The sequence below is a fragment of the Penicillium canariense genome (assembly GCF_028826845.1).
Source record: "Penicillium canariense strain IBT 26290 chromosome Unknown utg000002l_segment0_segment0, whole genome shotgun sequence".
In the NCBI taxonomy this organism is placed as follows: domain Eukaryota; kingdom Fungi; phylum Ascomycota; class Eurotiomycetes; order Eurotiales; family Aspergillaceae; genus Penicillium; species Penicillium canariense.
Window position 1 is genome coordinate 1,818,182 of NW_026622729.1, and position 26,527 is coordinate 1,844,708.

At 50.4% G+C, this 26,527-nt stretch overlaps 10 protein-coding genes across 10 annotated transcripts; 6 read left to right on the forward strand and 4 right to left on the reverse strand.

The window, feature by feature from the left end:
* Nucleotides 1-527: 527 nt before the first annotated feature.
* On the reverse strand, nucleotides 528-737 carry N7482_003871 (uncharacterized protein; the record flags this gene model as incomplete). The annotated part of the gene is made up of 1 exon (XM_056685996.1): nucleotides 528-737. The coding sequence occupies one exon, from the start codon at nucleotides 735-737 to the stop codon at nucleotides 528-530; it is 210 nt and encodes a 69-aa protein (XP_056544738.1).
* Nucleotides 738-786: 49 nt separating this feature from the next.
* N7482_003872 (mitochondrial 54S ribosomal protein uL2m) lies at nucleotides 787-2,068 on the forward strand (the record flags this gene model as incomplete). Its single annotated transcript, XM_056685997.1, has 2 exons — nucleotides 787-1,896; nucleotides 1,967-2,068. 2 exons carry the CDS (start codon nucleotides 787-789, stop codon nucleotides 2,066-2,068), a joined length of 1,212 nt encoding a protein of 403 aa, XP_056544739.1.
* A 902-nt stretch (nucleotides 2,069-2,970) lies between these two features.
* N7482_003873 (putative C6 transcription factor Prf) lies at nucleotides 2,971-5,938 on the forward strand (the record flags this gene model as incomplete). Its single annotated transcript, XM_056685998.1, has 6 exons — nucleotides 2,971-3,286; nucleotides 3,370-3,676; nucleotides 3,732-4,251; nucleotides 4,311-4,802; nucleotides 4,852-5,106; nucleotides 5,168-5,938. The coding sequence occupies 6 exons, from the start codon at nucleotides 2,971-2,973 to the stop codon at nucleotides 5,936-5,938; spliced, it is 2,661 nt and encodes an 886-aa protein (XP_056544740.1).
* Nucleotides 5,939-6,577: 639 nt separating this feature from the next.
* Nucleotides 6,578-8,041, reverse strand: N7482_003874 (uncharacterized protein; the record flags this gene model as incomplete). The annotated part of the gene is made up of 4 exons (XM_056685999.1): nucleotides 6,578-7,273; nucleotides 7,341-7,653; nucleotides 7,707-7,893; nucleotides 7,972-8,041. 4 exons carry the CDS (start codon nucleotides 8,039-8,041, stop codon nucleotides 6,578-6,580), a joined length of 1,266 nt encoding a protein of 421 aa, XP_056544741.1.
* Nucleotides 8,042-9,048: 1,007 nt separating this feature from the next.
* N7482_003875 (ribonuclease P protein subunit p40) lies at nucleotides 9,049-10,580 on the forward strand (the record flags this gene model as incomplete). Its single annotated transcript, XM_056686000.1, has 7 exons — nucleotides 9,049-9,192; nucleotides 9,248-9,392; nucleotides 9,445-9,507; nucleotides 9,583-9,684; nucleotides 9,744-9,884; nucleotides 9,942-10,275; nucleotides 10,379-10,580. The coding sequence occupies 7 exons, from the start codon at nucleotides 9,049-9,051 to the stop codon at nucleotides 10,578-10,580; spliced, it is 1,131 nt and encodes a 376-aa protein (XP_056544742.1).
* A 328-nt stretch (nucleotides 10,581-10,908) lies between these two features.
* N7482_003876 (uncharacterized protein) lies at nucleotides 10,909-11,823 on the forward strand (the record flags this gene model as incomplete). Its single annotated transcript, XM_056686001.1, has 1 exon — nucleotides 10,909-11,823. The coding sequence occupies one exon, from the start codon at nucleotides 10,909-10,911 to the stop codon at nucleotides 11,821-11,823; it is 915 nt and encodes a 304-aa protein (XP_056544743.1).
* Nucleotides 11,824-12,898: 1,075 nt separating this feature from the next.
* Nucleotides 12,899-13,420, forward strand: N7482_003877 (uncharacterized protein; the record flags this gene model as incomplete). Its single annotated transcript, XM_056686002.1, has 1 exon — nucleotides 12,899-13,420. One exon carries the CDS (start codon nucleotides 12,899-12,901, stop codon nucleotides 13,418-13,420), a length of 522 nt encoding a protein of 173 aa, XP_056544744.1.
* A 2,959-nt stretch (nucleotides 13,421-16,379) lies between these two features.
* N7482_003878 (bifunctional ATP-dependent DNA helicase/ssDNA endodeoxyribonuclease DNA2) lies at nucleotides 16,380-21,625 on the reverse strand (the record flags this gene model as incomplete). The annotated part of the gene is made up of 5 exons (XM_056686003.1): nucleotides 16,380-18,928; nucleotides 18,984-19,245; nucleotides 19,297-19,791; nucleotides 19,847-19,942; nucleotides 20,003-21,625. The coding sequence occupies 5 exons, from the start codon at nucleotides 21,623-21,625 to the stop codon at nucleotides 16,380-16,382; spliced, it is 5,025 nt and encodes a 1,674-aa protein (XP_056544745.1).
* A 569-nt stretch (nucleotides 21,626-22,194) lies between these two features.
* N7482_003879 (uncharacterized protein) lies at nucleotides 22,195-22,665 on the forward strand (the record flags this gene model as incomplete). Its single annotated transcript, XM_056686004.1, has 2 exons — nucleotides 22,195-22,454; nucleotides 22,581-22,665. 2 exons carry the CDS (start codon nucleotides 22,195-22,197, stop codon nucleotides 22,663-22,665), a joined length of 345 nt encoding a protein of 114 aa, XP_056544746.1.
* A 364-nt stretch (nucleotides 22,666-23,029) lies between these two features.
* N7482_003880 (carbon-nitrogen hydrolase family protein) lies at nucleotides 23,030-24,156 on the reverse strand (the record flags this gene model as incomplete). The annotated part of the gene is made up of 5 exons (XM_056686005.1): nucleotides 23,030-23,386; nucleotides 23,491-23,569; nucleotides 23,633-23,916; nucleotides 23,992-24,084; nucleotides 24,145-24,156. 5 exons carry the CDS (start codon nucleotides 24,154-24,156, stop codon nucleotides 23,030-23,032), a joined length of 825 nt encoding a protein of 274 aa, XP_056544747.1.
* Between the last annotated feature and the right edge of the window lie 2,371 nt (nucleotides 24,157-26,527).

A 26,527-nucleotide genomic window follows, 5' to 3' on the forward strand; every position in this document is an offset into this window, starting at 1 on the left:
AAAATGGTGGATTGGACGGTCCCGAGGTATTTGGATCACACGTGGAATCCGTCAGGGAGGATTTAAACCCAAGAATAGAGGGTGTTGGGAGGGGAGGATGGGTATCTCGAAATGGAATGATGATGAGGAAAAGGGAAGAAGTCGAGAGGGCCAAGCGATGTTTGGCCCTATTGTGCTAGCGTGGAAAACCGGTCAAACCTGAGTGAGGCCCCACACAGCGAGTCGCGACGGGTCTCTTCCCACCTTTCCTAGTAATAAGACGAGATAGAAATGCGGATGGAAGAGGATTGACGGAAGAGAGCACCGAACAGGAAACAGGAATTCTTTTTTGAGGAGTAAAGACGCGAGAGAGAGAGGTAGATCCAGAAATGAAGGGGAGAGGTGGGAGGTCGGCAGGGGCGGTATTGAGGTTGGTAGTGACGGTAACGGTGGATACGCGAGGGCGCGGACGAAACGTGAGGCGCGAGTGGGAGACAACAACACTGTTGCCCGGCAACGGAAAGGGTGACGGGTCACGGGGTCTGGTGTTACTGCATGCTGCGCCACAATATCTGCCAGCCAGTTGTGGCGGTGTCAAGCCAGGTGAGGCGGTGGGCGGTGAAGTTGAGAGTCACATGATCCGTATCCCAGAACTTTTTGCCCTGGCCGTTGCAGGTCCACGTACGACGAGCGGCGAGAGCACCGACAGGCCTGCTTGCATTGGGCCCTGGAACTGGATCTTCTTTCGGGAACCCCATTGCTTCACCTCGACTGCCCTGCCTTTCATCGGAAAGTCCCCAACCAACTATGTTTCAACCACGAATTGCCCTCCGGGGCATTCGGCTGCCCTTCAGGTGTTTACCTACGGTTCCTACTGTGCCGACTCGCCGATTTGCGACAGTCATCAACGAGCTAGAGACAACTTCCGACAAGGTGTCGACTCCTGCATCCGACTTCAGCGCCTCCTTTGCCCCTCCGCCGACTCGCGACTCCGGGGTTCAGCTTCGCACATATACTCCTCGCACACCCGGTGTACGACACTTGCGGCGGCCAGTTAACGACCACCTGTGGAAGGGTCGCCCGGTGCATCGATTGACTTTCCCCAAGCGTGGTCACGCGAAGGGTGGTCGTAACAATAGCGGCCGTGTCACAGTCCGTCATCACGGAGGTGGCCACAAGCGTCGGATACGGACGGTGGATTTCATGCGGACGGACGCCGGACCTCATCTGGTGGAGCGCATTGAGTATGACCCAGGCCGGAGCGCACACATTGCGCTGGTTCGAAGCAAAGAGACCACCAAGTTGAGCTATATTCTCGCGGCAGATGGCATGCGGGCTGGTGACGTCGTGCAGAGCTACATGTCTGGAATCCCCGAGGACCTGTGGAAAAGTATGGGCGGGACTGTCGACCCTGGTGTTCTGGCCGCACGAACTGCCTGGCGCGGAAACTGCCTGCCTCTGCACATGATCCCAGTCGGGACTCTCATCTTCAACGTAGGACTGCGCGCCGGGAAGGGGGCTCAGCTGTGCCGGAGTGCCGGAACCCATGCAACTGTGGTCGCCAAGGGTAGCGACTCTCGGCAGCAGGAGATTGAGTCTGACCAGCCTGAGGAGGAGGAGAAGAAGCCTTTGACTCTGCGTGAAAAACAGAAACAGGAGCGTCTGGCTCAGCACATTACTGTTCGCTTGTCCAGCGGCGAGACCCGCCTCCTCCACAAGGACTGCTGTGCTACCATTGGTATTGCCAGCAACCCCAACTACCACTACACTCAGCTAGGCAAGGCTGGTCGCTCCCGCTGGCTCAACATCCGCCCCACTGTCCGTGGTTTGGCCATGAACGCCATGGACCACCCCCACGGTGGTGGTCGTGGTAAGTCCAAGGGTAACGTCGACCCGAAGAGTCCCTGGGGTATTCCGGTAAGCTTTCTTTCCCAACCAATCGTCCTTTCCTGTCCGATTTGCTGATATGCGATGTTTTTCTCTGTAGACCAAGTCGGGCTATAAGACTCGTCCCAAGTGGAAGATCAACAAGGCTGTCGTGCACCCGAGACCTCGCAACCAGGGCCAACGCCGCCGCGGATACAACTAGAGCACATGTTATCGCTTATTTGTATTTGGCAGAGATTGGATTTGCCCCATCCTTCCTGCATCGCTCCACCGCTCTTTGAGACAAGAGCCGTTTCCCATCTTATACCTCATCCCAACTGCACAAGGGATGGCTGTACGATATTTTTCTTCTTGTTTTCTTAGACCTTCCGTGTCTTTTTCATCCCTTTTTCATCCCGCCGTGCAATATCACTGGGAATCTTGTTTCTATCATCAGTGGGAGCTCAGGCTTGAGTAGCGGGGGAGTGTATAGTATGACGGCCCCCGGCCATTCGCACAAAATCCAAAATGTATTCAGGAAAAAGAGATTTATGTTGAAAAGTGTCATAAGTACCTCGTATAGCGTATATTGTTCAATCGAGGAGGCCTAGATGGCTTATCAAATGACCCTTCGTGTTCAGATCGACGCTATGAGCCCCATTGATCTGCCAAGCCCGCCAGGCAGCGCCGTGGTGCGTATTCCCCCCAGAAGCACTAACCGCTGATCGCCAGGTGTCAGGACTTCCATGGGCCGCCGAAATTAAATGACATCTCCACAGATCGATCGAATTCGAAGGTGGTCGAACCACGGAAAAGGGGTATCTGGGAGTTCTGATCGAAGACGTAAAGTTGGGGCCGGAACCCAAGACACAGCCTTCCCTCTGACACGAAAGAGGGCCGCCGTCATCCATAAGAACTTTTGTTTCTGCTTATCCCCACCGACCACCAGACAATCGGATAATGAGACCCGCTTGCATTTGATTTCGTGGTCGATTCATGCCTTATCCCTCCCCGTCGCTCTACAGGAGTCGCTCGCGCTCGCCTTAATAATCGGTGGGCTGTCAGCTTCGTCATCGGTCCAAATCCCACCTTCGCTCGCCCTGCCCGCCGGCGATTCGGCCTGCTATGGAGAACCTCCCGCCCTCCGCATTCGCGCAGGGCGCTTCGCAGTATGCCACTGCACCTGAACCCTCTTTCCAAGACCCCTCGATCGCAGACATTAGCAATCTGGCGGACGGCGCTCCCGATGGAGACAGCAACTACGTCCCCCGTCCCAAGCGCATCGCATGCGTCGTCTGCCGACGACGAAAGTTGAGATGTGATGGAAAACGACCGAGCTGTGGAACGTGCTCGCGCTTAGGCCATGATTGCTCCTACGACGAAGTGCGCAAGAAGAGTGGCCCAAAGCGGGGGTACGTGAAGCAGCTGGAGGCACGCCTGGGTACGTTGCCTCATTGATCGCTGTCGCAGAAGGCGCGACGACAAGCCCCGGAACAATGTCGCTAAATATGCTCTCTCTTTCAGCTCAAGTCGAGACCCTTCTCAAAGGGCAAGAGTCCGATCCTGCGCCGCGACCCTCCCCGCCTCAACCGCACGAGCATTCGTTTACCGCGCCTGTCAACGATGATTCCATACTCGGTCTGCCAGACATCTCGGGTCTTGGGAACGACATCGGTATCCCAATGCCACCGTCTGCAAATGGGCTCGGTACATCGCAGCCGAGCCAAATGCTGTTCCAAGGACCTACTGTGACCCTAAACGATCCGCAGTGGGACCTGATTAGCCTCGGGCTGGAGGAGCCTCTCCCGACCCAGGAAGTTGTTGACGAACTGTGAGTGAGTCCCTTGTGGTACATTGAACCTCATGCTCAGTATGCATACGTCTAGGGACAACATTTTCTTCGAGAAAGTCTATCCGATGCTGCCTATCATCCACCGTCCTCGATACTATGCTAGCCTGAACCTCGCCCCTCATATGCGGCCTCCCATTTGCCTACGGTACATGATGTGGTGTCACGCAGCATCCGTAAGCGACAAATACTACTCTTTGCATAACCATTTCTACCAGCGCTCTCGCAAGTATGCTGAAGCAGATGAGATGAAAGGATTCGGAGAGCATATCATCAGCTTGGCGCATTGCCAAACTTGGATTCTGATTGGAAGCTATGAGTTCCGAATGATATATTTCCCCCGAGCATGGCTCAGTGTCGGTAAAGCGACGCGGCTGGCATTGATGATGGGCCTCAACCGGCTGGATGGTAATGGGCTCGATGTCAAGCAGTCCATAATTCCACCCAAAGATTGGACGGAACGCGAAGAACGCCGGAGAACGTTTTGGATGGCTTTCTGTACTGACCGATATGCCAGCATCGGAACTGGCTGGCCTATGGTCATTGATGAAGACGATGTAAGCCCCTTGTCGCCACAGTTCGGGTTGTTGTGAATGTCGGTGGCTGACTGAAATAGATCATGACAAATCTTCCTGCCTCTGAAGAGTCATTCCTGAAGAGCAAGCCACAGCGCACCCTTCGGCTATCCGACATCATTGCCGGTGAGGGTGTATCTACACTAGGTCCGCTTGCTTGTGTGTGTGTTTTGGCGAATCTATTTGGTCGGAATCTCGTCCACATTCATCGACCTCAGCCACACGACAATGACCATGACCTCAATGGCGAGTTTTGGAAGCGTCATCGGAGCCATGACAATATCCTTCTTCACATCGCACTTTCATTGCCCGAGCACCTTCGGCTTCCGAGTGGTATGGATGATGTCAATGTTATCTTTGCCAATATGAGCATCCATACGTCCACCATTTGTCTTCACCAAGCAGCAATCTTCAAGGCCGAGAAGAACAAGATGCCAAATCAGATTATACTCGAAAGTAAACGCAGGTGTCTTGTGGCAGCGAGCCAGATTTCAAGCATCATGAAAATGGTCAGCCACATTGATTTATCGAGCGTAAGTCTGCCCCTATTTGACTCTGCAGGACCCAGTTAACCAGTGGTAGTTGAACCCCTTCATGTCGTTCTGCCTATACATCTCAGCGCGAGTATTCGTGCAGTATCTTAAATCTCGCCCCGATGACTCAACAGTCTACTCCTCGCTGCAATTTGTCGTCTCAGCTCTCAATGCGATGAAATCCAAGAATCCTCTCACCGAGTCCTTCCTCGTGCAACTGGACGTTGATCTTGAAGGAACTGGAATTCGGGCGGTAGATAATACAAAATCCGGCTCCGGAATCAGCCGTGCTGTGCAAGTGATGGTTAGTCTGGTCCAACCCATGACCCCCTTGGAAACTACGCGTGATACTGATTTTGACCTAGCAAACCTATTGTTCCGAGACTGTCGATTGCTCTAATATGTACTCCATTTCCCAACCACAAGGCGGTGGAGGGCAAAATGAGTCCTCGCAAGACAAGTCGAATTTGAGAAGCTCTGGTCGTGTTCCGGCAACTGGCATGACTGCATCTCTCCCTAGCCGGCACAGGGATTTACCAATCGTCGACCCCGAACGGGGACTCCCAGGCAGTGAATCGCAGCACTTCTACCCCCACCATATACGAAAGGTGGACGGAAATAGTGAGGCAAATGGCCAGGGCCTCATTGACGTAGACATGGATTTCTCGCCCGATTTTGGCCTCGGCGATAGAAACCCGCCATCCGATCACCCTACGCCCTCAACCTTGAACTCATCCTCCAACACATCTTATTCCGTATCTGGGGCCGACAACCCCTCTCCGGGGAGGAAGCAGCAAAAGACTGCCTCGAGTTACCCATCCTCAAGCTCCACCACATCTTTTGAAAAAGTCCACTCCGTTCATATTTCTCCCGCTACCACAGAATCTCCTCAGGTCCTCGATCTGAACTCCATACCCAGTCAGGTTTACGGGACCAGTACCACGAGTCCTATGGGGAGTACGGGTGCTGCCAATGCATTCACTATGCCTGCTGACTGGGACGTACCTACCCCGAGTCAGGGCTTGAGTAATGTTGACTTTGGAGCCGTCAATGTGGAGTCTTTCAGTGACGCCCAATGGGCTCAGATCCTGAACAACGGGAATGGTTCGGGCTGGGAGAATTGGCGACCATCGTGAGAATTGACGTGGATGGGTTTCGTTGGCACAACATCCTGATAGCGGGGTAGACGTTCATGTGGCGACTGCAGTCTCCTACGTCCCAGTTTGAACCCAACCAACCCGAGCTGTAGAAATTTCCCTACAAGTGCAACGAATCCTTCTCCAATCTGGGCTACCGATGTCAGTTTTGCGAAGGAATAATGGCCCAGAAGCGTTGCACTTCCTCTCATGCAAGGCCTCCCCCTGGACGCGCCCCCCGGGGTATCAAGAGAACTACGTTTCCTCAGCACGACCCCCATTTCCAGCCAGATCTCCTCCCAGTGCCGTGTATGGCTGCCAAGCCATGATTCAAGACGGTGGACTTATACTAGGCGCATTCGGTCTCTTTTGCAACGACCTAATGATGATGAACAAATACTCTTTTATGTTATTCCTCTCCTCTCAGATTTGATCTTTGGCCATCTCCTACTAGGAAGGAAATCACCTTGATAGGGCTAGTCTCTACAATAATAAACGCTAAATGTGATAACTCATAACTATTTCTCATTGTGTTTATTTGGGAATCGTAAAATGAACAGCAACCCCAGGGCCATCAGCTCCTGGCAACAATCTATCACGGCTGTGCAAACTTGGAAAGGCCGGATATTACATCCAAGCTTAAAGACCGCCACCAGCGGCGCCAACAATCTTCAAGCCGCCCGAACCACTTCCCGGCCCGTCATGGGTCGTCGAGTACGCCAACCAATATCTAGAGGGGTGCCACGCAACGGCCGGAATACCAACATTGACGCCGGCCGTCGGTACTGTGTAAACACTCTCGCCCGTCTCCGCATGGAAGATTTCCAGACCATTTCCACCACAGAAGGGCTCATCACAAGCGCCGCAAATAAAGCGGCCGTCAAAGCTCCAGCTGACTCCACGAATAGAACCACCGTTCTCACTGGATAAAGTGCGGCGGCAGATCCAATCTGTCGTGTCCCATAGAGAGATAAGTGCATCGCTCCCGCCGACGGCTAGGTAACGGCCCGTAGGCGCAAGAGAGATAGCCATGCAGGAGGAGGTGTGTGCGTGAAGGGTGTGGAGGATATCGAATGAGGGATAGGACATGATCTTCACGGTCCCCTCGCCGGTTGTTGCGAGTAGGTGTAGGTCTGGAGAGGAAGGCGTGGCGATGTGGTTGGAGAAGGTGGTGGCATTAGTTTGAATCGGTTGCGGGTGTGGTGTAAGGGCTGAGTATATTGACGCGCCAGATTTGGAGGCGCCGGATGAAGAAATGTCATTGCTGGCGCCTCCATTTGACAGGATGGTAGGAGTAGACAGAGATTGGACAGAGATTGGGATTAATGTGTCATCCTGGCAGGGGACAGAGAGTTAATAATGCTCGCATTCAGAGCTCACGGGGGTCCCCCCTGATGCTTACCTTCCTACCAACTACCATTGTACTCCCGTCGGCCGACCAGGAGAGTGTAAAGGCCTCGCCGCCGACATCTAGACGGCTCACGCATGTCTTGGAACGGACATCCCAAAAGCGCACCGTTCCATCTGTCGAACAGCTTGCCAATTCCGCATCTCGAACGGGGTTGAAGAGAACCTTCTCAATGCCGGCGGAGTGTCCGCGAAGCTCCGTTGAGTATCGAACAGCAGGGCGCTCGGGGTTCCAGATTCGTAGTGTACGGTCAGCAGAGCCAGTCGCGATTAGTTGACCGGTAGGGTTCCATGCCAGTGTCCGGATGCTGTTTGAAAGCGCTGTCAGTGATGCCACCGATATGGATAAAAAAGAGCTCACGTATGAGACCCTGGCCCCTTCGCAGCTGGGTCATGGTAATTCTGAGTCTTGACACCTCCAAAGACAAACGCGAAATGTTCCTTTGGGAGGAGATCTCGGCGGGGCGCTGGCGCCATCACTGGCAGCTCCTCTAGCCCTGGCTGCTGCTGCGGCTGCTCTAGCAATTGGCACCTTGTTTCAGGCCCACCTGCATCAGCAACGACAGTTAGTTTGGATTGAGGTGATTGAGAGTGCTGCGGGCTTTAGCTCATGACGCTTGAAGGACCCGCAGGCGCTTCCGCGCCGTTGCTCTTGGGCGGAGAGTAAATCGCTGCCTCAGGCATGATTTGTCTCATTCTTTGAGGATTAGAAACGCGCCGACACCACAGCTCTATGATGAAAGTCCAATTGGAGGATGAAGGATCCAGACATGCTCATTTAAGATGACCTCATCATGGACGGAAACTGTATGATTACATGCTTTTTACGTACCAAAATGACTCCGAGAGTGGATCGTCGCCCAACCTGCTCTCAATATACAGTAGCAGGCGATTCGCGGGGCAAGTGTTGATTGGCAGAGTTCCTTTCGCCCGTCCTTTAAAGTGCTCCTCACAGGTAGCAAAATCCTGTGGTAGCTATTTGTTCTAACTACCATAACATTGTTAACAGGAAGGTTCTTGCTTACATGAAGTGAGATAGAACATAATCGAGGCACCAAAGACTGCTCACAATTATTTTCTAAACTGATAATGCTTCCCTCTCGCCCATCAAACTTGAGTTTACTCGCTGGGAGCGCGTTAAAGATCTGAACATGGGACCTAGTACACACTTAGACTGATACCTGCTCTTCCTCCGCGGCCCAGACGACGGCACCATTAATGACTGGAGAGTATAATCTAATTAGACGGTTCATAGTATCTTGCCTCTGTTCAATCAAATTAGGGTGGGTCTGACACTGAGTCCTGCAAGGTGATTCAGTACTTGGTGAAGAAATGCTCCCAAAGCTTGAAGTATACATGAGTCTGTCTGCACGACACCCAAAGAGGCTTTCCAAGGGCGCACCCCACCGAACTAGGATTACGAAATTTTAAGCTGTGTCTGGAACACTTGAATTCAACGTGCAGTCACCTCCCCTGTCCATGCCATTGTCCGCTGAACCCAAAGCTCTCATTGTGGGTGTGATACTGAGGTCATTGCTGCCTATCGATAAGGGGAGTTTAATCAAGACGCGCCGCGCCAGTCTCCGCTTCGCCCTGTGCTCCACAAAATTCTTGCCGTGAAATCCCTCGTCTCCAAAAGGACCATCTAAGTCCCAACAAACACCTCAAAATCTTCTGTTCCGGTAACTGAGGAGGGCATTGTCATGTTTGACTTCACAGACGAAGCGTCTGGACACGAAAAGTGCTTCATGACAATCGCCCAACTACCCGGTTTCATTGACCCGAAGCAGGTTCCGAGCAAGAAATCTCCCTTTTCTGCCATCCTCAACCAGCCCTTTGCGCATACAGTAAGCTCTCTTACTCCAGCAGATGAATTGCAAGAGAAGCTGACATTTCCGGTAGGCTGAAGTCATTCTTCCTGAAAATGTTTACACAAGCATTCAGGCGTCATTAGACGACGAGCTGAATAAGCCTCAATCCGCAAGAGTGTTCATGTGTCCCAGTGATCTGCTGGAACACGAGTTTTTCAACGCGTACATAAAGTCTGGTATTTTCTCCTGCTCAATTCCTTCGGGGCCAGCTGCTGATTGGCTTTACAGGAAATATTCTTATGATTTCTGAGGGCCGGGCTGGGTCTGACAATGTGTTTACGCTGCACGATGGTCAGTATTCCGCATGATTTCGAAGCCTGGCGTGGCCTATTATGAGGATCAAAACTAACTTTTCATGCCGACTAGGAATCCTCAAGATAGAACTCGGAAGAGAAATATTTGAGCGCACAGGACTCACCGGGAAACCCATCCGTAGCGGTGGAAGAAAGCACCAGAAGGACAGATTTTGTATGCGCGAAAGGCCCTGGAAGATATACTAAACGGTTGGAAGCTAACTATCCGGATAGTGATTGAGCTAAATTTACGCCTGCCGTCAATGTTGCATGGCAAGAAAGGCTTTGACCGGATTGTGTGGGCCTTCAAAAATGTACTGAACCAGTCCCTCGCTTGGCTCTTTTGCGACTTGGAACTCACAATAGGAAACCAAGGTCCGTTGTTCCTCTGACTCATGATGGAAAGCGGACAAACGCTAATAGGGAAAGTAGCAACCAAGCCGATCACGAAACATTGTCCGCAGATGATTGATTCTGACGTACTCAAAAGCAAGCTGGACCGAATCCACACGCCCCCTCTGCATGGACTGGTGTCAAATGATATGTCCGAGGAAGATATGCAAGAGAGCTGCGGTTCCCTTTCTGAATGGATTGCTATGGTCCAACTTGGATCACCCCGTGTGTCTGCAGACGATGACGTCGACCCGTACCTGAGTCGCTACCGTGTACCAGGTGCTGATGCAGCAAGTACTATGGATCTGATCAGCCTGAAATGGCATGGTCTGATCTCCGCAAAGTGGATCATGCAGTTATTTTTGTGTCTACTGTGAGTCCCCTGTTCCATACCTATGAAAACCGTGGATTTCGCGATTAACCTTGCCCTGACCGGGCGGCGGCCCCAGATCCCATACCTCCAACTTCAAGTCTAGCCCTTCATCGGCCTGGTTTGTTCTTTCCACTTCTGCGCTGGGAAAACAGGCCGTAGAAGGGAGGGACGGATTCACGATCGCGGCTGCTCCAAACATATACTCGTCGGTGGCATCCAGGGCAAATGATCGGGAGGCATCCGAGTCCAACAATCGCTATGCTATATGCTGGGAATTTGTTGGAGCAACTGCTATTGAGAAATGATGCACACCAAAGGGCTATGCTGCCTTTCCAACCACGGAATTCTTACTGCCCGCTATGCAAAAAGGGCGCCGACGCTGAATTGTGCTGAAGAAAGGACTATCGCATCTTTACATCATAAGTGGTCCATGTAGTTGCCCTCGCATCCCACTCGTTTCTTCTTCTTCCTTTCATCCCACGCTCTCTCGACAATCAAAAACATCAGCCTTCTTTTTGCACTCTTGCTCTTCATATCGCTCGCTTCATATTTCATTCATCATCTGGCTGGGATCCTGTCATTTAGATCCTCCTTGCTCTCTCGGTAGCCACGTTGGCCTAAAACGAGAGCAGCATGGAACACACTCTTTCGACAGCATCCGTTGAGGAACTGGATGTGATGCGTCCATTCTTTCCGATACTGGAGAACCCGAATATTCTTGATACAGTCTTTGACATGGCATTCGAAGCCGATGATGATGAATCAACTGCTCTCTTCACTGTTTCCATAACCGAGGACTTGGACATACTTGGGCTAGACTCTGGCTTGTATAACAACAACATCACCGAAGAGCCAGCAACTGTTGCACCACTTGCAACACTCCTTTCGATTGACTACTCTCCCGACAGGACCAGTACCGAATCTGTCGAAAATGATTCAGTCTCAGTGAGACAACAGTCGACCCCTAAGAGTCCTCCCACACCATCAACTCCTATCATTTCTATGCCGACACTCGCACCGGCTCCTGCCACATCCTCAGCTGCTGACGATGGTGATATTGACCTGTGGGATAAACACCACGATTCCCAGGCTCTAAATGCCCCTGTCCTGATTCAGATCGCGCGTCCGCGGCTTACCGACGAGTACACGGGGAACCTTGCAACTCCTGCGTTCGCAACTCCTGTGCTGAATACGATGCATTCTGCGACCGAGTATTCTTCGGAAGACCCGATGTATAGCCGGATGCATTATCCTGGACATGCACATATACAGCATCCAGTGGGGTATGGTCCGCCTTTCATGTTCTATCCGCCTATGGGGTATTGGATGCATCCAATCCACCCAACATATCCAATGCCTCATCCAGCTCCACCGCCTCCCGCTTCCATTCCCGCTACATCCAAGAAGCGAGCATTCGAATTCATTGAGCCTGAAATGCCTAGCAATTTCATCGCGAACCCTAACAATCACGGCCGCTGGGAATTCGACAGCAGTGGCAAACGACGCTACTTGAATGCACCAAAGTTGACGAAATTATGTGCAAGTTGACCGTGAACCGGATTTTATTTCCCCTGCTTTTGTATCACCGCCGCCTGAGAACAGGCATGAGCATGACATGGTGTTGATAGCGCATATCTTTATTGTCTTTTAATGTCCTTTAGTTCAGTTCGAATCTGTGTCGTTCGACCTCCACTGTATTCTTATCCCATTGAATGATTAGTAAATGCCTAAAATCATGTGGATGTCGGTGCAGTAATTCCCACCCTTTGGCCGAATGTAAAGGGGAGCCTTTTTTCTTCTGTTTTCTTCTCCCCCTTTTCTTCCATCTTTCCCTTTTCCTTCTTTATTTCCTTCCGTACGGGACTTGTCTACGGCATCTCCGGGCAAAACTTGCACCTTTCCGTGGTGTCCAGGATCAGTAGCTATAACGGCGATATCAAGCAAGCCATGTATACATATGGTGGTACGGAGCTTTCATACATAGTAGCCTATGGCCCGAATTTGGTATAATACAACATAAATCAGTTATACTTCTCCATATCACTCAAATGGTCCATCAGACCTTTCTCCGAGGCTTATGTAGTTGACCCTGCATCAGGCATCTAAGCCTCATTAATTTCTAATACCTTTCCTCCGCATCAGTACCAACACATACAGCACACTTACCACCAGCCAAAGCCCAACTCCGATCACTTTGACGCCAGAAACTGCGCTGTCGCTCGGAGATAAGAGATCTAGGAGTCTCTGTGACACCCAGCGAGACCTGCACATCTTCGAACCCATTCAAAGTCCAAACAGCAAAGTGAAAATCAGGGTATATCGAGCCTGAATTTTCCCCCGGGGTTCAATAGAAACCTGGCAAATATCCACGCCAGATCGAGGGCCAGTGTTAGTGATGTCAATCGAGACCTTGAAGCTGGAACCTGAACTCTTCTTGCTGACCACGTTTTTGTTTGTGAAAGAGGTGTACAGGATTCCCATCACCCCTTCAATTCATTTTACTCCATCCACTTCACCCATTCCACTCACCTCCTCGGCGATATCCTCATTCCCGCGCCATGTGCAAAACCGAGCTCACTACCGTCTACCAATCATCCTCTAGACAAACCGAAGTACCGTTGTCATGCCGTTACCACCTTATACCTCAGTTCCGATCATTAACGCTCTTGTCATACGTGCCGCTGCCCAAGGCGCCCGCTTCGACAAAGCACAAGCAATGCTGTCAGGGATTCTCAACTACTACTTTCCCATTTCAGGTGGCTTTCTCGTGGCGTTCAGCCAGGACCGCTATCGCGTATTCCCTCCCTACTTCTACATTCGCCGAATGGGCCGTTCTCTTCAAAGCGTAACAGAGCTTGAGCATTACGCCATGGTGTTGATTCTCAACAACGTGGAAAGCGAAGTCTGGACAGTGGAGCTGCTTCGCATGTTGCAAACGGTTGTTCCGGAGCACCGAGGATGCTGGGTCATTATATTTGACATGGGGGATATGAAGTTTTTCAAGTATCACCATGGCCCTGTGCTGACTTCCACGAACTTGATTCCCTTCAATCAGTCCGGACTTGCTTCGGGCAAGCTTAACGTCCAGCGGGACGATGATGCTATCGACCGAATTTTTGGTTACATTCTGCAGAATGATCCATAGCGGGCCAGCTTCATTTCTAGACAGTGGGAGGAGTGTTCCAGAGCGGAGAGCTGGGAGCTGATGGCGGTGCTAATCGCATAGCGTGAATGTTCCCAGACGAATCACTTAGTACTAGAATCTTTGATACCAGAGCCTGTTACCCCCTCACGTCGAGCCCAAAGTCCAATAAGACAGGAGAATTAACATTGTTGAAATGTCCGCTGCTTCCACTTCTCTCTAAAAAAACATATTCCATTCGAGCAAAGAAAGCACTACTGGTGCCGCTTCGTTATGGCTTTCTCCCCACCACCCAAAGCGCGACACCTGAGGAACAAACGTAATGAGATTGATCAGATCTTCAGATTCATGGGGCAGAACCGCGTGCAGCAGGTCGTGCTGGATGTGTGAGATGAGCGCTTTCCATGGATGAACCCGGACCACAAACGGCTACTCGGCAGGGAGCGAATGGTCTGGGAGCCTTGCAGTGCTGTTCTTGGGTTACTTGGTATACGCAGAAGCTAAACGGTAAGCCAAATAATTCCCTGGAAGGCATGTTATATATAGCGTTGCCCTTGGTGGTAAGTGGTTACTCAATGAGTGACTTTTCTCAAGTCTGACAGGATGCAAGACCGGATGAGGTGTATCAAGAGTGTCGTTTTTGCAGAATTACTTGCTTCTTTGGGGGGAGCATCCAATTATATCATTACTATGAAGAATTGCATCCGCTGCTGACCACGATGTGCTACCAGTCATTGCGTGGTGGTCCCAAGAGCATGGTTCTTATTATTCACGTATATTATTTATTCGATGATCGCAGTGTCGCCTCGACAGGCAACAATCGCATATGAGCTCTTGATGAATCAAACCAAGGCATGCTAGTTAAAAAATAAAATAAAATCAAAATGCACCCTTTCCTTCACGCCCAGGGGGAGCAACTCCATGCCCACAGCCTTGAACCTTGAAACCATAAAGCCTGGACTGCAATTTGCTTCCCAATCCTCATCAAAACCTGAGTTCGGGTTGTGTGGGTTGAAGGTTTGCTTCCCCGTAGAAAACATGGAGACACCGCGAGGCACCTGGTCCTCTAGGCCCGGTGATTCTGCACCACTGTGTTCGCCACACGGGCACGTCGAGGTCGTCCTGGCTCCTGGCGTGGTGCAAGGGCAAAAGCCCAGGAAGCGATCGCATGGGACGCATTTGTAGTATGCCCGACTAGTAGCTCCAGTAGAGCCTTCTCGGCCTGTGGATAAGCGAACTCCGGGGAGCCCGCATTGTTGGCATTTCCAGCCTTGTGATGAGCGCTCTAGAGGTTGGGTGGTCATGACGGGTGCGGATTGACTCGCGAACATTGACTGAGGTAATGTATGAGTGACTGCCCAGCATGGGGAGACATATTCACTACTTACATCGGATTGGAGTTGAGCGAAATAAGGTACCCGAGGCACTAATTCATAGAGGAAGAGTCTGGAACTGTGCTCGGCACTTCAGGCTGGGGAACATCTCGTCTTATAAAGATTTTGCGGGGGAGGTAGATCATTATGACGCTATTAGAACCAGTCATGCGCCGCAAGTATGGCATCAAAATGTTGGGCAACCCCATTCCTTGTGAGATCACGTAACAGTTTTGGGGTTCCAGACTCGGATTTGGTCATAAACGGAAGGCACGGCTGGATCGGGTAAGGACACGCCCGAGGCAAACCGAGATGTTAGGTAATATCACGCAATAGGTCAAGTGACCCTGAAAACCATTGCCTTTTCTCTTGTTTAATAGGTTGCTATATTTGGAGAAATCCAAAAATGAAGTAAGCGCCCCTGCTTGAGGGATTATTGAATTTGCGGTGGAGACCGAGAATTCCCCGCATTCTGGCAATTCTAGTCTCCCGGCTACCACCACCATGTACCGTCCTTGTACGTCCATCTATGCACCACTTCTAAAGAGCGAATTTAGAGCCCCGTCAAGGCCTGCCGACCCTGCTGGCTCAGGGGGTAGCGTGCTACTTACCTCCACACCGTCTTCTTCATTTTCTCCCTAGTAGCTTTGACACGCTGCTGAACGCGTCTCCTACCTTCGCAGCTCCTGTCTGAGCACTCTCAACCTTGGGCAGTCTACCAGGACATAAACCACTGTTTCCTATGCGCCGCACTCACGCTTGTTATCGTCACGGAAGCGAAATATCTTGGCGTATGTTGAGAGCCAGCAATGACTCGTCCGCAGTTGAGTCAGAAGGTAGGCTCTGTCTCTTGGCGGTGAACAGTGCATCTGTCTAGTCTGGATAGATGACAATGTCTTGTCGATTCTGCGAAGATCATCAACCTCGGGCAGTAGCTGTAAGGGGCCTTGGTTATATTCGAGTTCCCCGGATCTTGAGTTCTGGACTACGTTTTGTTGACTGGAATTTTTATCTCTGTGTTTGGGTAGGGGGCTCAGGGAGCATCACGTAAACCCTTTAAAACATAGAAGAATACACTCTCCTCTGTAGCACTCTAGCTATGAGATTATACGGCGAGTAAACCAAGTGTCCTAGGAGCAATTAGCCTGAAGTTGGACTTGAATGGTCTACTTAATAAGCCCCACTACGCATTTACCGCATTGGAGCCAGCTGGCTAAGATCGGTGGTCACATTAATGACACTAGCCCTTTGTTGATAGTGCGATAGGTCCCAGCGAGAGTGGCAATATTATACGTGAATAGGGCAAGCGCATTATGTTTTATTGAGCTTCGCTTACTCAGGCCGCTTATCCCTTCCTTCAGAACAGGCTCAGTGAGCGGGTCGGTTCAATCACTACACTCCCTGAGGAACTCAGACCGCTCAGGGGCGTGCTCAACTCTATTCAGCGGGTGAGCTAAAACAGAAAGGGGAAGCCATGAATTGCCAGACATTATCCGGTCATATGCATCACACTATCCATGTCCACTCGCCATCCTTGCTATGCAGAAAGAGGAACCAAATTGATCCAAAACAGTAATCAAAAGTAAAGCCTAGTTCAGAGACTCATAACCACCAGCAATATCATTCACCAGGTCCTGGAGAATGGGCCTATTACCGACCACAGATTTGCCGTTGAACAACCTCGTGCCTCTTTTCGCAGGTTCCTTGAAACCAGAAGGGGGTTGCCGAGAGCCCAGGGGACTAAGAGGTTCGCGTGATGGGGACTTCTTCTTGACGGTGGGACTCGAGTTTTTCTTCGCAGAACCGGGATTCCGGGTTGCATGGGGAGACTGGAAGGGCATTTGAGTAGAGTCAAGAGGAGCGGCTTGGAAAGAATGGCTCTCGGCTGCGCCAGCGGGTAGATTGTAGACCCACCCCTTGCCTTCGACCAGGCGAACATACTTGCCGAGAAGCTCATTGCCGTCGCGCAGTGTTGATTTGCTGCCAAGGACAAGAAGCTTGGTTCGGGCACGAGTAAAGGCTACGTTGACTCGTCGCCAATCACGAAGAAGCTCTCCAACATGGTTATCAGAGTTACTGCGAACACAGCTAAGGATAACAATTTCTTTGTCACGGCCTTGAAACTTGTCGGTCGTGTGCATCTCAAGTTCCGGAGTATAGCGACGAAGATTCTGGCGGAGAAGGGAGAGTTGGCTGCGGTAGAAGGTGATGACGCCTATCTCCCTGGCAGGAATGCCGCATGCTATCAACGCCTCCACGAGCTGAGTACACAAGATAGCCTCCATGTGATTCACAATGCGTTGGCCTTGTGCTATTTCGAGGGCTGGCGCTCCCAGCGTGTCAGTGTTGACAAGGAGAGTTTTAGCAGAGGGGACCAGGAGGTCATTAAGCCAGCAGCGCCCGTGGCCTGTCCCAAGACAGACTCCTTGCCTATGCTCGGAGGGGTGGAAGCTATCTGTGTGGAATTGGTTGAGAGCATGCATTTCTGGAATCTCCAGGCAGCGAGCTGCCACCTGTGGCGTACCACATTTCAAGCGACCAGAGTAAATGAGTGTGTTTGAGAGAAGCATAATCTCCTCGCACATGCGATATTGATGTTCCAAATTGACAACCGAGTCCGGCTGCGCGTCTGAAAGCAATTTGAACAAGCTGATGTCAAGACCTCCTTCTTGGGCAGCCTTGTTTTGCACCAGTGGGGGGAGCTGATAGTGATCCCCGACAAGAATGAAGGTCCTTGCCATCCGAATCGGGCCAAGACAGACGGGGAGAGTAATTTGGGAAGCTTCATCAACAATACAATAGTCGAAGATCCGCTGGTTGAAAATGTTATGGTTCACACCCAGACATGTTGTTGCCACAACTTGTGGTTTCTCGTACGATTCTTTGAGTTCTTCGATGGTCTTTTTGGGAATTGCCGCCAGATCTGCAAACTGATGCACCTCTGGATGAATCTTGGTGGTCGCACCAATCCGCAGCACGCGAATGCCATCATTGCGAATTTTCAACAGGATATTATCCACAGCAGTGTGCGTGTAGGAAGTCAATAGAACGCTCTTCCCTTGTGCAACTAGTGCTCGAATGATGTGTGCGATGGTTGTAGTTTTACCAGTGCCAGGCATTCCAAGAACCAGGGCGTAGTCTTGGGCACTCATGACCTTATCAATGGCTTGCTTTTGGTCGATATTGAGGCTGTCTGGATCGGAGATGGTGTATGCAGAGGATGCTGCTCTGAAGACAGGTGGCTGACCCTCAATGATAAGTCGCCTCAAATGCCTCGATTGGAAAAGCTCTTTGTCCATCATGCAAATAAGATTGTTTCGAACGATGGCCATGCCGTTGCTAAACTCGTCCTTGTCAATTCGGTAGACCATCTGCTCGTCAAGGTCTTCCAGTGCAGCAACCCCACCGTTTTCGATTTCCATAATGCCTTTGAACGACTGGTTTGAAATTGCGTTAAAGCCAACGGTCTTCGCTCTCGCGTTGTGTAACCGGCGATCAACGGCAACCGTGATGTGCGATGTGCTCACATGAGTTACATAGCCGTTGGCAAGGGCAAAATGACCCTTTTCGTCAGAAACCACAATAGGCTCACCAACCGCGATCTGTGACTCTGCAAAGGAGAAATTGGGAGGTGCTTTCCGCTTGTGAAATGTGTATCTGAAGCGGTTGATTCTAGTCCCGTTTTCGTCCTCGTGTGCGGTTCGTGGATCGACCACAACATCTCCGAAGCATCGACCATAGGATTCACGCTGATCACTAAGTAACGTCCATAGCTCACGTTTAAACCTGACCAAATTTGCTTCCTCTTTGGTCAAGAGCTCATCCCATTTGCGAAAGAAGTCGGAGTCACCTTGGTTCAGGTGTTGAGTGAAGACTTCAAAGTCGTCACCGAGTGCGCTCGTCTCACCATCGCCATCCTCTGCCAGCTTGTGGTAGATAAGACACGGTGTTTTCGCATAGCATTTGTTGCACATTTGTGCCTTCTTGAGCATCGGTGGAAGCTGCAGTCTCTCGCGGATATAACCCGCTAAGCGATTTCGCACTTGGATCATCTGAACAAGCTCATGACGAATGCCACGAATGCTGAGAGTCTTCGACAGCTCAAGATAATAAAGTAGACCAAAAGTTACATCGACGTCTGCTTCGAGGTTAGTCAGAGGACAGGCTACCTGACATCCGCCTCAGAGACCCACCGTAGCGATCCGAAAGTAAAAGGGTGTAAAGGGCTGTTTGAGCTCTATGCGCCTGATTCGTGTCCCGTCTCCCGGTCTTCAGTTCAAGTGGTACAACAAGGTTCTTCAGTCCATCTTTGTCATGACACGCCACTTGGACAGTGGCATCAATGTTGCCTTTTAATCCATACATTGGAGACCAGATATGCTCTTCAACCTCAAGCAACTTATTGATACTTAGATTGAGTTTCGCACCGTTGCGGTCCTCAACTAAAGAATTAGCCTGGCGGGGTAGTTAGAAACGCATTTCAAGAATTATGTTCGAGGCCCGTACCTTCGGCTTGGCATGAAGAAAGACATCTGCCCAAGCCTGAACAGCGGGGATCTTGCCCATGATGGTCTCGACAGCCTCGATCATATTCATGTTAATAGTATACAGCTCCTCGACATGGTTTTCAAGAACACTTTCGACCAGCAGTCTCAACGAACCCGAATCCCATCGGTTAGCCTTCAATGCCTCCTGAAAAATTTCGTGAAAGATGGTTCCGAATGCTTGAGGCCTTTTAACCTGGCTGATAACCTTGATACGATCTTGGAGTACAGCACGGCGTTGACAGTCAACCGAGTCCGCTACAACAGTAGCAGATATCAAGTGGTCAGGGTGAAGAATGATCATATGGTTGGTGTTGTCCACGACGCATTGGCCAGATGATTTGAACTCCCCAACCAGGTGAATAAATGAATCTTTACTGCAAGGAGTGTCGAACCACGACTCACGCAATATGATGACCTTGCGGGCTTCCGTATTCTCTTCCTTGACGGATAGCACCTGCATACGTGTCAGCGACGGGGTGAAATTCGGCAAGTCGTGAGAGATTGCATACTTGCTCAGATTGAGTACGTCCTTTTGAGTTGACATACAAGCGATCTGCGGTGTCCTCGATCTGGTAACGCTTAATAGCTTTCCGACCTTTGAGATTCTATTTTGTTTCATTTGTTTTAGCATATACCTAGGTAGAACCCCACTAAGAGTGACCAACGTAAGCTGCATCTTCACCCGTCTGCTTCATGGTCTGTTCGATGGCATCCAGATCAAAATCATCATCAAACTCATCCTCAGACAACGCAGCAGTATCATGGGCTGAAATATGTGGTATATTGGCAGGGACTTGGGCAGCCGAGTTGACAGGGCTCGGGTCCATGTTCCTCATAACCGGCAACTCTGCACTGGGCTGTTTCGGTAAATTGATATTGTCTGGCATTGCGTCGCATTCTGCAAGAACATCCTCGAAATTGTCGTCAAACTCTCCATAGTCGTCTTCAAAATCGTCATAGTCGTCAGGTTTGGTTTCGTTTTTCATGGAATTTTGCACGGCCGGTGGTTTATTGCCGGCCGTGTATTGCAATTTCGGATGGCTGGATTTTAGCTTCTCTGCGGCTAGGGTTGACCAAGCCGATGAGTGTAGAGACTCGAACTCGTTGCGACCAGCCGCGTGAGCAACGAAAGGATCCGCTGAGGCATCAGCCAGGTCCATAAAGTCTTGGTCCAAGTCGTCATCTCCAAATTCAGATGAAGAATCTTGAAGCATTGCCTGTCTCGTGTTGCTGGTGTTATCGGCAGATGGAACTCGAAGACCTTCTCTGGCACATTCAGCATCTCCTAGGCCTTTCCGGTCCATTGTAGGGGACGATGAACGGCACCTTTGCGCGTCCATACGTTGCCGCAGGGGAGAAGAATTGGGAGGACCCATTTCGGCTTGGGGGGCTGACTGCAGGCTCTTCTCAATCTTGTCGAGGAGCAAATTGATTCTGGATGACTTATGCTTCCCTGAATCCAGGATATTACTCTTGGTGCGTGAAAAGATGCCTCGTTCAGACCCTGGATCCTGGCGGTTGATTCGTCTCCGCTTTGTTCGAGATGTGGGCCATTCGGCAGCGCAGCTAATCGATCGTCTCAAGCCAGATGAATCTCGGCTTGTTCTTCCCGAAACCGGGGTTTGTGGCGACGAGGAGAGTAGATTTGCTAGGCGAGGTGGGGGAAGATCCTCAGATCCATCGACCATATTCTTGTCCATGTAGTTACTCCACAGCTCAGCTGCCAGGTCGTGTTGGGGTGTTTTGAATAGAGCCTGGATTGCCTGCAAGTCGAGTGGCTCTTTCTGAGCTTTTTTGGAATTCCCATTGGTGGGCGAGCCGGCAGACGAGGAGCTGTGACGCCGCTTCCTTCGACAACCTGCAGGCGTCTGCGACGAAGTATCGGGGTTTGAGCTGACTGGTACATGCTGCCAGATAACATGATCGACTGGAGTTACCTCCGGACCTGGCGCGGGATCAAAGCCATCTTCGGCGTTGCTAATCAAGTCCGCGAGAGGTATACGGTTTCCGGGTGTTTGGGGGCATTCTTTGACCAGCTTGGGCTCCTCACTCAATGGTACTGATTGAGGTGGAGGGTCAGCTTTGTCGGAGTATTTCTGCATTGGTTCCACTACTCCATTCAGCCATGAACTTTGGTTCTCTTTATTGCCATGCACGGCTTTCCTTCCATCCTTCGAGCTCGTGTTATCGGAAGCCACCTCTTCTTCCTTGTAACGAAATGCGTTCAACTTTCTGCGGGAGTTCGAGGAGACGGGGTACGATCTGTCGTTGCTGTTGTTGGTTGCCATGATCTTGATCTAATTTCGTCCCAGAACTTTCTCGTCAAAGTGGGTAATGATACATTCTCGACCTTCCGCACGCAGTGTTAGCAAGGAAACGCGCAGGTACTCAATGCAGTATAATAAGCCATACCACGGGAAAGAAAGTATGTACTCAGCGATATACGCGCCCAGGATACATGGAGGGTCGAATGTAGTTTGAAGTCAGCGCTCTGTTGACAACCTAAGAATCATGGGGATGCGATAAGAACGCGTCGCGTGTCGAGCGTTGTTGCCGTATTTGGTAGGCGCTTAAATTTTGCCTTGTGAATAAGGCACAAAAGGCGGCAAGGGAAAATCACCCAAAAGGGATTAGCGTGGTGACTGGTCAGCTCCCCATCGGCCTTTTGCGGCTTCAACATCAACCCGCCGAATCAACCCCTCTCCTGTCCATTCCACCAAGCGGTGCCCTACCAATTGCGCTTGCTGTTGCCACGTTGGCAAGGCGACTCCTCGTTGGCCTTGTTCTTGATCCCGCGATCCCTACGACCGTCAGGCCCCTTTCAATCTTCCCCAACCGTCGCACCCCCGTCTTCAACATGGTTGCCCGGCCATTGTCGCATCTCCTTCGCTCGCGCTGCCTGCTGCGCAGACCTCAGAACACCCAGGCCTTCTCAACCCGAAGCAACCTTCGTGCCGCTGACCATGGCGATCACTATGACCCCCCGACCGGCTGGCTGTTCGGCGTCAAGCCCGGTCAGAAGTACGTGAAGGAAGGCTGGGAGGGCGTCTGGTACTACGGATTCATTGGCAGCCTGGTAGTTGCCGGTGTTGCATATGTTTTCAAGCCTGATACCTCGTACGTATCGCCCATATACCTCTCCTTGGGCTTACGCGGTCTGCATGTGTGCTTGAACGACTAGCTTGTCTGGCAATCGTGCGTTAGGGATGAGTGGGATCAATCGGTGCTAACATCTTCAAACAGGATACAAACCTGGGCTCTCGAGGAGGCTCGTCGGAGACTGGAAGCTGAGGGTATCTTGGAGGACCCCGAGAAGGTCAACAAATAAACGGATCGGTTTTTGCGCCTAATCTGTACACTGTACATAGAGAGATCGGAAAAGGATTCTTTCGGCTGATGCCTGTACCACCTGCGATGGCAGATATGAATGTTCCGATCCTTTGGTTAGATGGGGTTTTCACATGTCTTTCCATTTCTTTTCGTCCACCTACCTGTTGTACTACTTTATATTCCGTTTGAACTGCTTCTCATCGCATCAATAAAGGTGGCTTATAACCAAGTGGTACGGGTTGATGTCATTTCATGCACACCAGGAGGAGCCTTCGGCTCCTAGGGGATTGTCGAAGGGCACTAAGTCTGGACAACTAGCGGGACATGTTGATCCTTCCTTCTGTGCGCACTCATATTCAAGCTTAAATCTCCGGGTAGATGTCAGTCCTTCTAAGCAAAGGCATCTCCCTCCTAATCTTCGACACAAGCCCGAGGTCAATATCCGCCGTCGCAATCTGTGGTTCTTGATATTCTTCACCCAATTCAGCTACCACCTCTCCCCACGGGTTCACAATCATAGAATGACCATAGCTGCGTCTTTTCTCATTATGCAAGCCTCCCTGTGCAGCTGCTATTACATAGGACTGAGTCTCAATTGCTCTGGCTTTGAGTAGAGATTCCCAATGCGCTTTGCCTGTAGGAACTGTGAATGCGGACGGATAGGTAATGACTTCCGCGTTCTGGCGTCGCAATGCCAGGCTTATTTCCGGGAAACGTAGCTAAAATTGCCAGAACGAGTAAGCAAAAGAGAATAATAGTCCGGCTAGGTGACGCAACATCGGTGGAAGAAGCATCTGCCAGGCCTGCAGGTACCGGCACTTACGTCAAAACAAATGGCCAAACCGACGCGTCCAACTGGTGTCTCAAATGGTGGAAGAATACTCCGTCCTGGCTCGACATTCCTACACCATTACTAGTATGTCAGCTATTGACCCACAACCTACACACTAGATGCAGTTACTTACTTGCTCTCTTTCAAAATAGGACCATCCTTGATGTCAACGTCAAATAGATGTATTTTCTGGTACCTTTGCGTGATGGCTCCTTTATCATCAATCCAGACCAAGGAGTTCTTGAGCCTATGTTCAGAAGCTACTTCGTGGATGCCAACATTTATATGCATCTTCTCCACTTGGGCTGCCTTCTGTAGAGCTGCAATGAAGTTACCACAATCTGTGGATTGGGCGAGTGCAAAAGACTCCTCTGCCGAAGACGCAAGATAGTCTGAGGCCTCCGGCAAAAACAGGACCTGTGATAGTATTAGCTGCTTATACCAGCTGAGTTACGCAGAAAGCATGGTAAGCATGGTAAAATATTGCTCTACCTTGGCTCCTGCGGCCGCAGCCTTTCGAATCAATGTCTGGCATTGCACCAGATTAGAGGCTATGCTCGCTGTCGCGCAGAGCTGCCCCACAGCCTATCTCGGAGAGAAGATGGTCAGTGTTATGAGACCGGGCTCAATGAACAATAAACTAACGACAGAAACCATGATGTGTTGCAATTTCAAGCAGCTCTATCCAACCTCGAGAAAAGAATATTCGAGGTTGTTTGCAGAAGAATGTGATGTGGCAAGCGATGAGGAGACTGCCTATGGTGGATTGATGTCGTGGGGTAGTCACATGAGCGAAGGTGGCTTCTCTCTAATTCCCCATAAACTAGGGAGGGGGTGATGAGTTAGGCTACATCGTTTTATATGTGTTTCTTCAAATGTGTGAAGACTCCACGGCTTTCACTTTTCTTTTTTTAGCTGTCCTTTGACAGTAGGTCGATTTCCGTATTCGCTTATCAGCCAGTTTGTTTACCGTAAGCTTGCATACCCGGTGCGCAGTGTCGCTTCACTGGCGGCCTTAGCTAGCTCACAGTCACAGACACTTGGAACAGGACAACACATTTATGAATGGAGCAGTTCTCTTAATTCTCCAGTCGTATGCCCGATTTTCGGCTCTGGAATGTGCAGTTTGGGAGTGGATTATATTACTACTGACTAAGCCGCCCAAAAGTCAGTGGTGATTAGCGGAAGTGCGTGGGCGCTGATGGGAAGCACTCCGGGAAAGTGTGTCACGGGGTGCCTATTGATGAATCCACATTACTTCCAGCAACTTTATCAATAATTCGCGCATTCTTCTCGGTCAAACTATGATGTCATTGTGACGCGTATATGAATGTCTATTTTAACCGTAATAGTATTATGGTCTTCGCTAGCAGTCCAATCTCCTGAGCATAAGTCCGCACTTGAGACCACGATGTCTAATATTTCATGCTTATGGCAGGACAAAATGAGGTCCCAGGGGTGGTTCCTCCTCCGTCAGGTGTTCAGCCAAATTTTGAACATCCTGACTGGATCGGATACCGTGATATAGCGGCTGCTATAACATGTTGGTGCTTAGCAACCTTATTCATTTCCCTACGATTGTACACTCGACACGCTATTCTCCATTTCATAGGTGCTGATGATTGTAAGTATATGACAGTTACCGTTGGACACTTGGCTAATCAATTAAGACAGATTTTCTCTTGGTTGGATGGGTATACTACTTCCGAAACTTGCTCAATAGAAAGGTGCTTATACAGAATCAGGTCCTATCCTTTACCTATTCAGCTATACTTATTACCTGTAAGAATATCTTGGTATATTTTCGAACATAAACTGAAGCCATCAGGGACAAAATATGGGATAGGAATTCATTTCTGGGATCTTCGCATAACTGCACTCCCCTTTTCTCCCGCGTAAGTTGTCCCAAGCCCAGCGGAAGGCGAATCTGAGAGATTTACAACTAGCTGTCTATCACTGACTCCGCCATTTTCGCCGCTTGCACATTCTGTATCAAGATTTCAATTCTTATTTTTTACCTTCGACTTTCACCCTCTCGTCGCCCCTTCAGGCTCCTGATATACGGGGTTGCTGCGACCTTTACCGTGTACTGCATTATTTCAGTCATCGAATTTTCATTTGTCTACAATTCTACCGAAGAGCATCGGAACTTAACAATCTCAGACGGGGCCTGTTCAGGGGCCCTTTCAGTTTGTATAACAATATCTGGTATCAATGCACTTACTGATGTTATAATGCTTTTTCTACCAATTCCGCTGCTCTGGCCCATGCGAGTGAACAGAAAGATGAAAATTGGAGTGATATTGACTCTTTCACTTGGCTCAATGTACGTTGCAGGTATTTTCTAGTGAAAGCTGACTTACTGATATATAGACAGGGTTTGCATTGCCAGTATTGCTCGGTTTGTGGTCCAACTGGTGCAATTAACCGACCGTGATGCTTCATGGATTCGGGTAAAATTTTTAGCGCTAAAGTACTTATTAGAACTTCTTTATCTGCACTCCCTGGCTCTCTAGATAACTATATACTGACGGCCTAACAGTTGTTTTGAGATTAACCTTGGTATAATCTGTGCATGCCTCCCACATTTGAGGCCCTTGATTCGTCTTGCTGCTCCATGGCTCTTCTCGTCATCATCAGAAGCGGACTGGGGGTATTTAAATACGTCGCTTCATTTCCGCACTCCCCAACCATCCAGGGGTTAATCTACGCCGGCCCATTCCCTGCCGCATATGACACCGGAGTCAGGCTATGCTTATCTTTTGACTTGAGGTCGGCTTTTTTCTCAAGTAAGCAGCTTTATGAAAGCCTAGTGACCGTTCTCAGCAGCCCATGACGGTGGAGTCCGGCCCCATCCTCATCCCTGGACTCGACATCGACTCCTCTCAAGCAGCAGCTTCATGACAGCCTTGTGACCATTCCCGGCAGCCAATGTCAATCACTCGTGACAAACCCCATTCTTCGAGTCGATTGGTTACACTCGTGCTCGATAGGTGCTCGGACTGATGCTAGATTCATGTGGAGATTC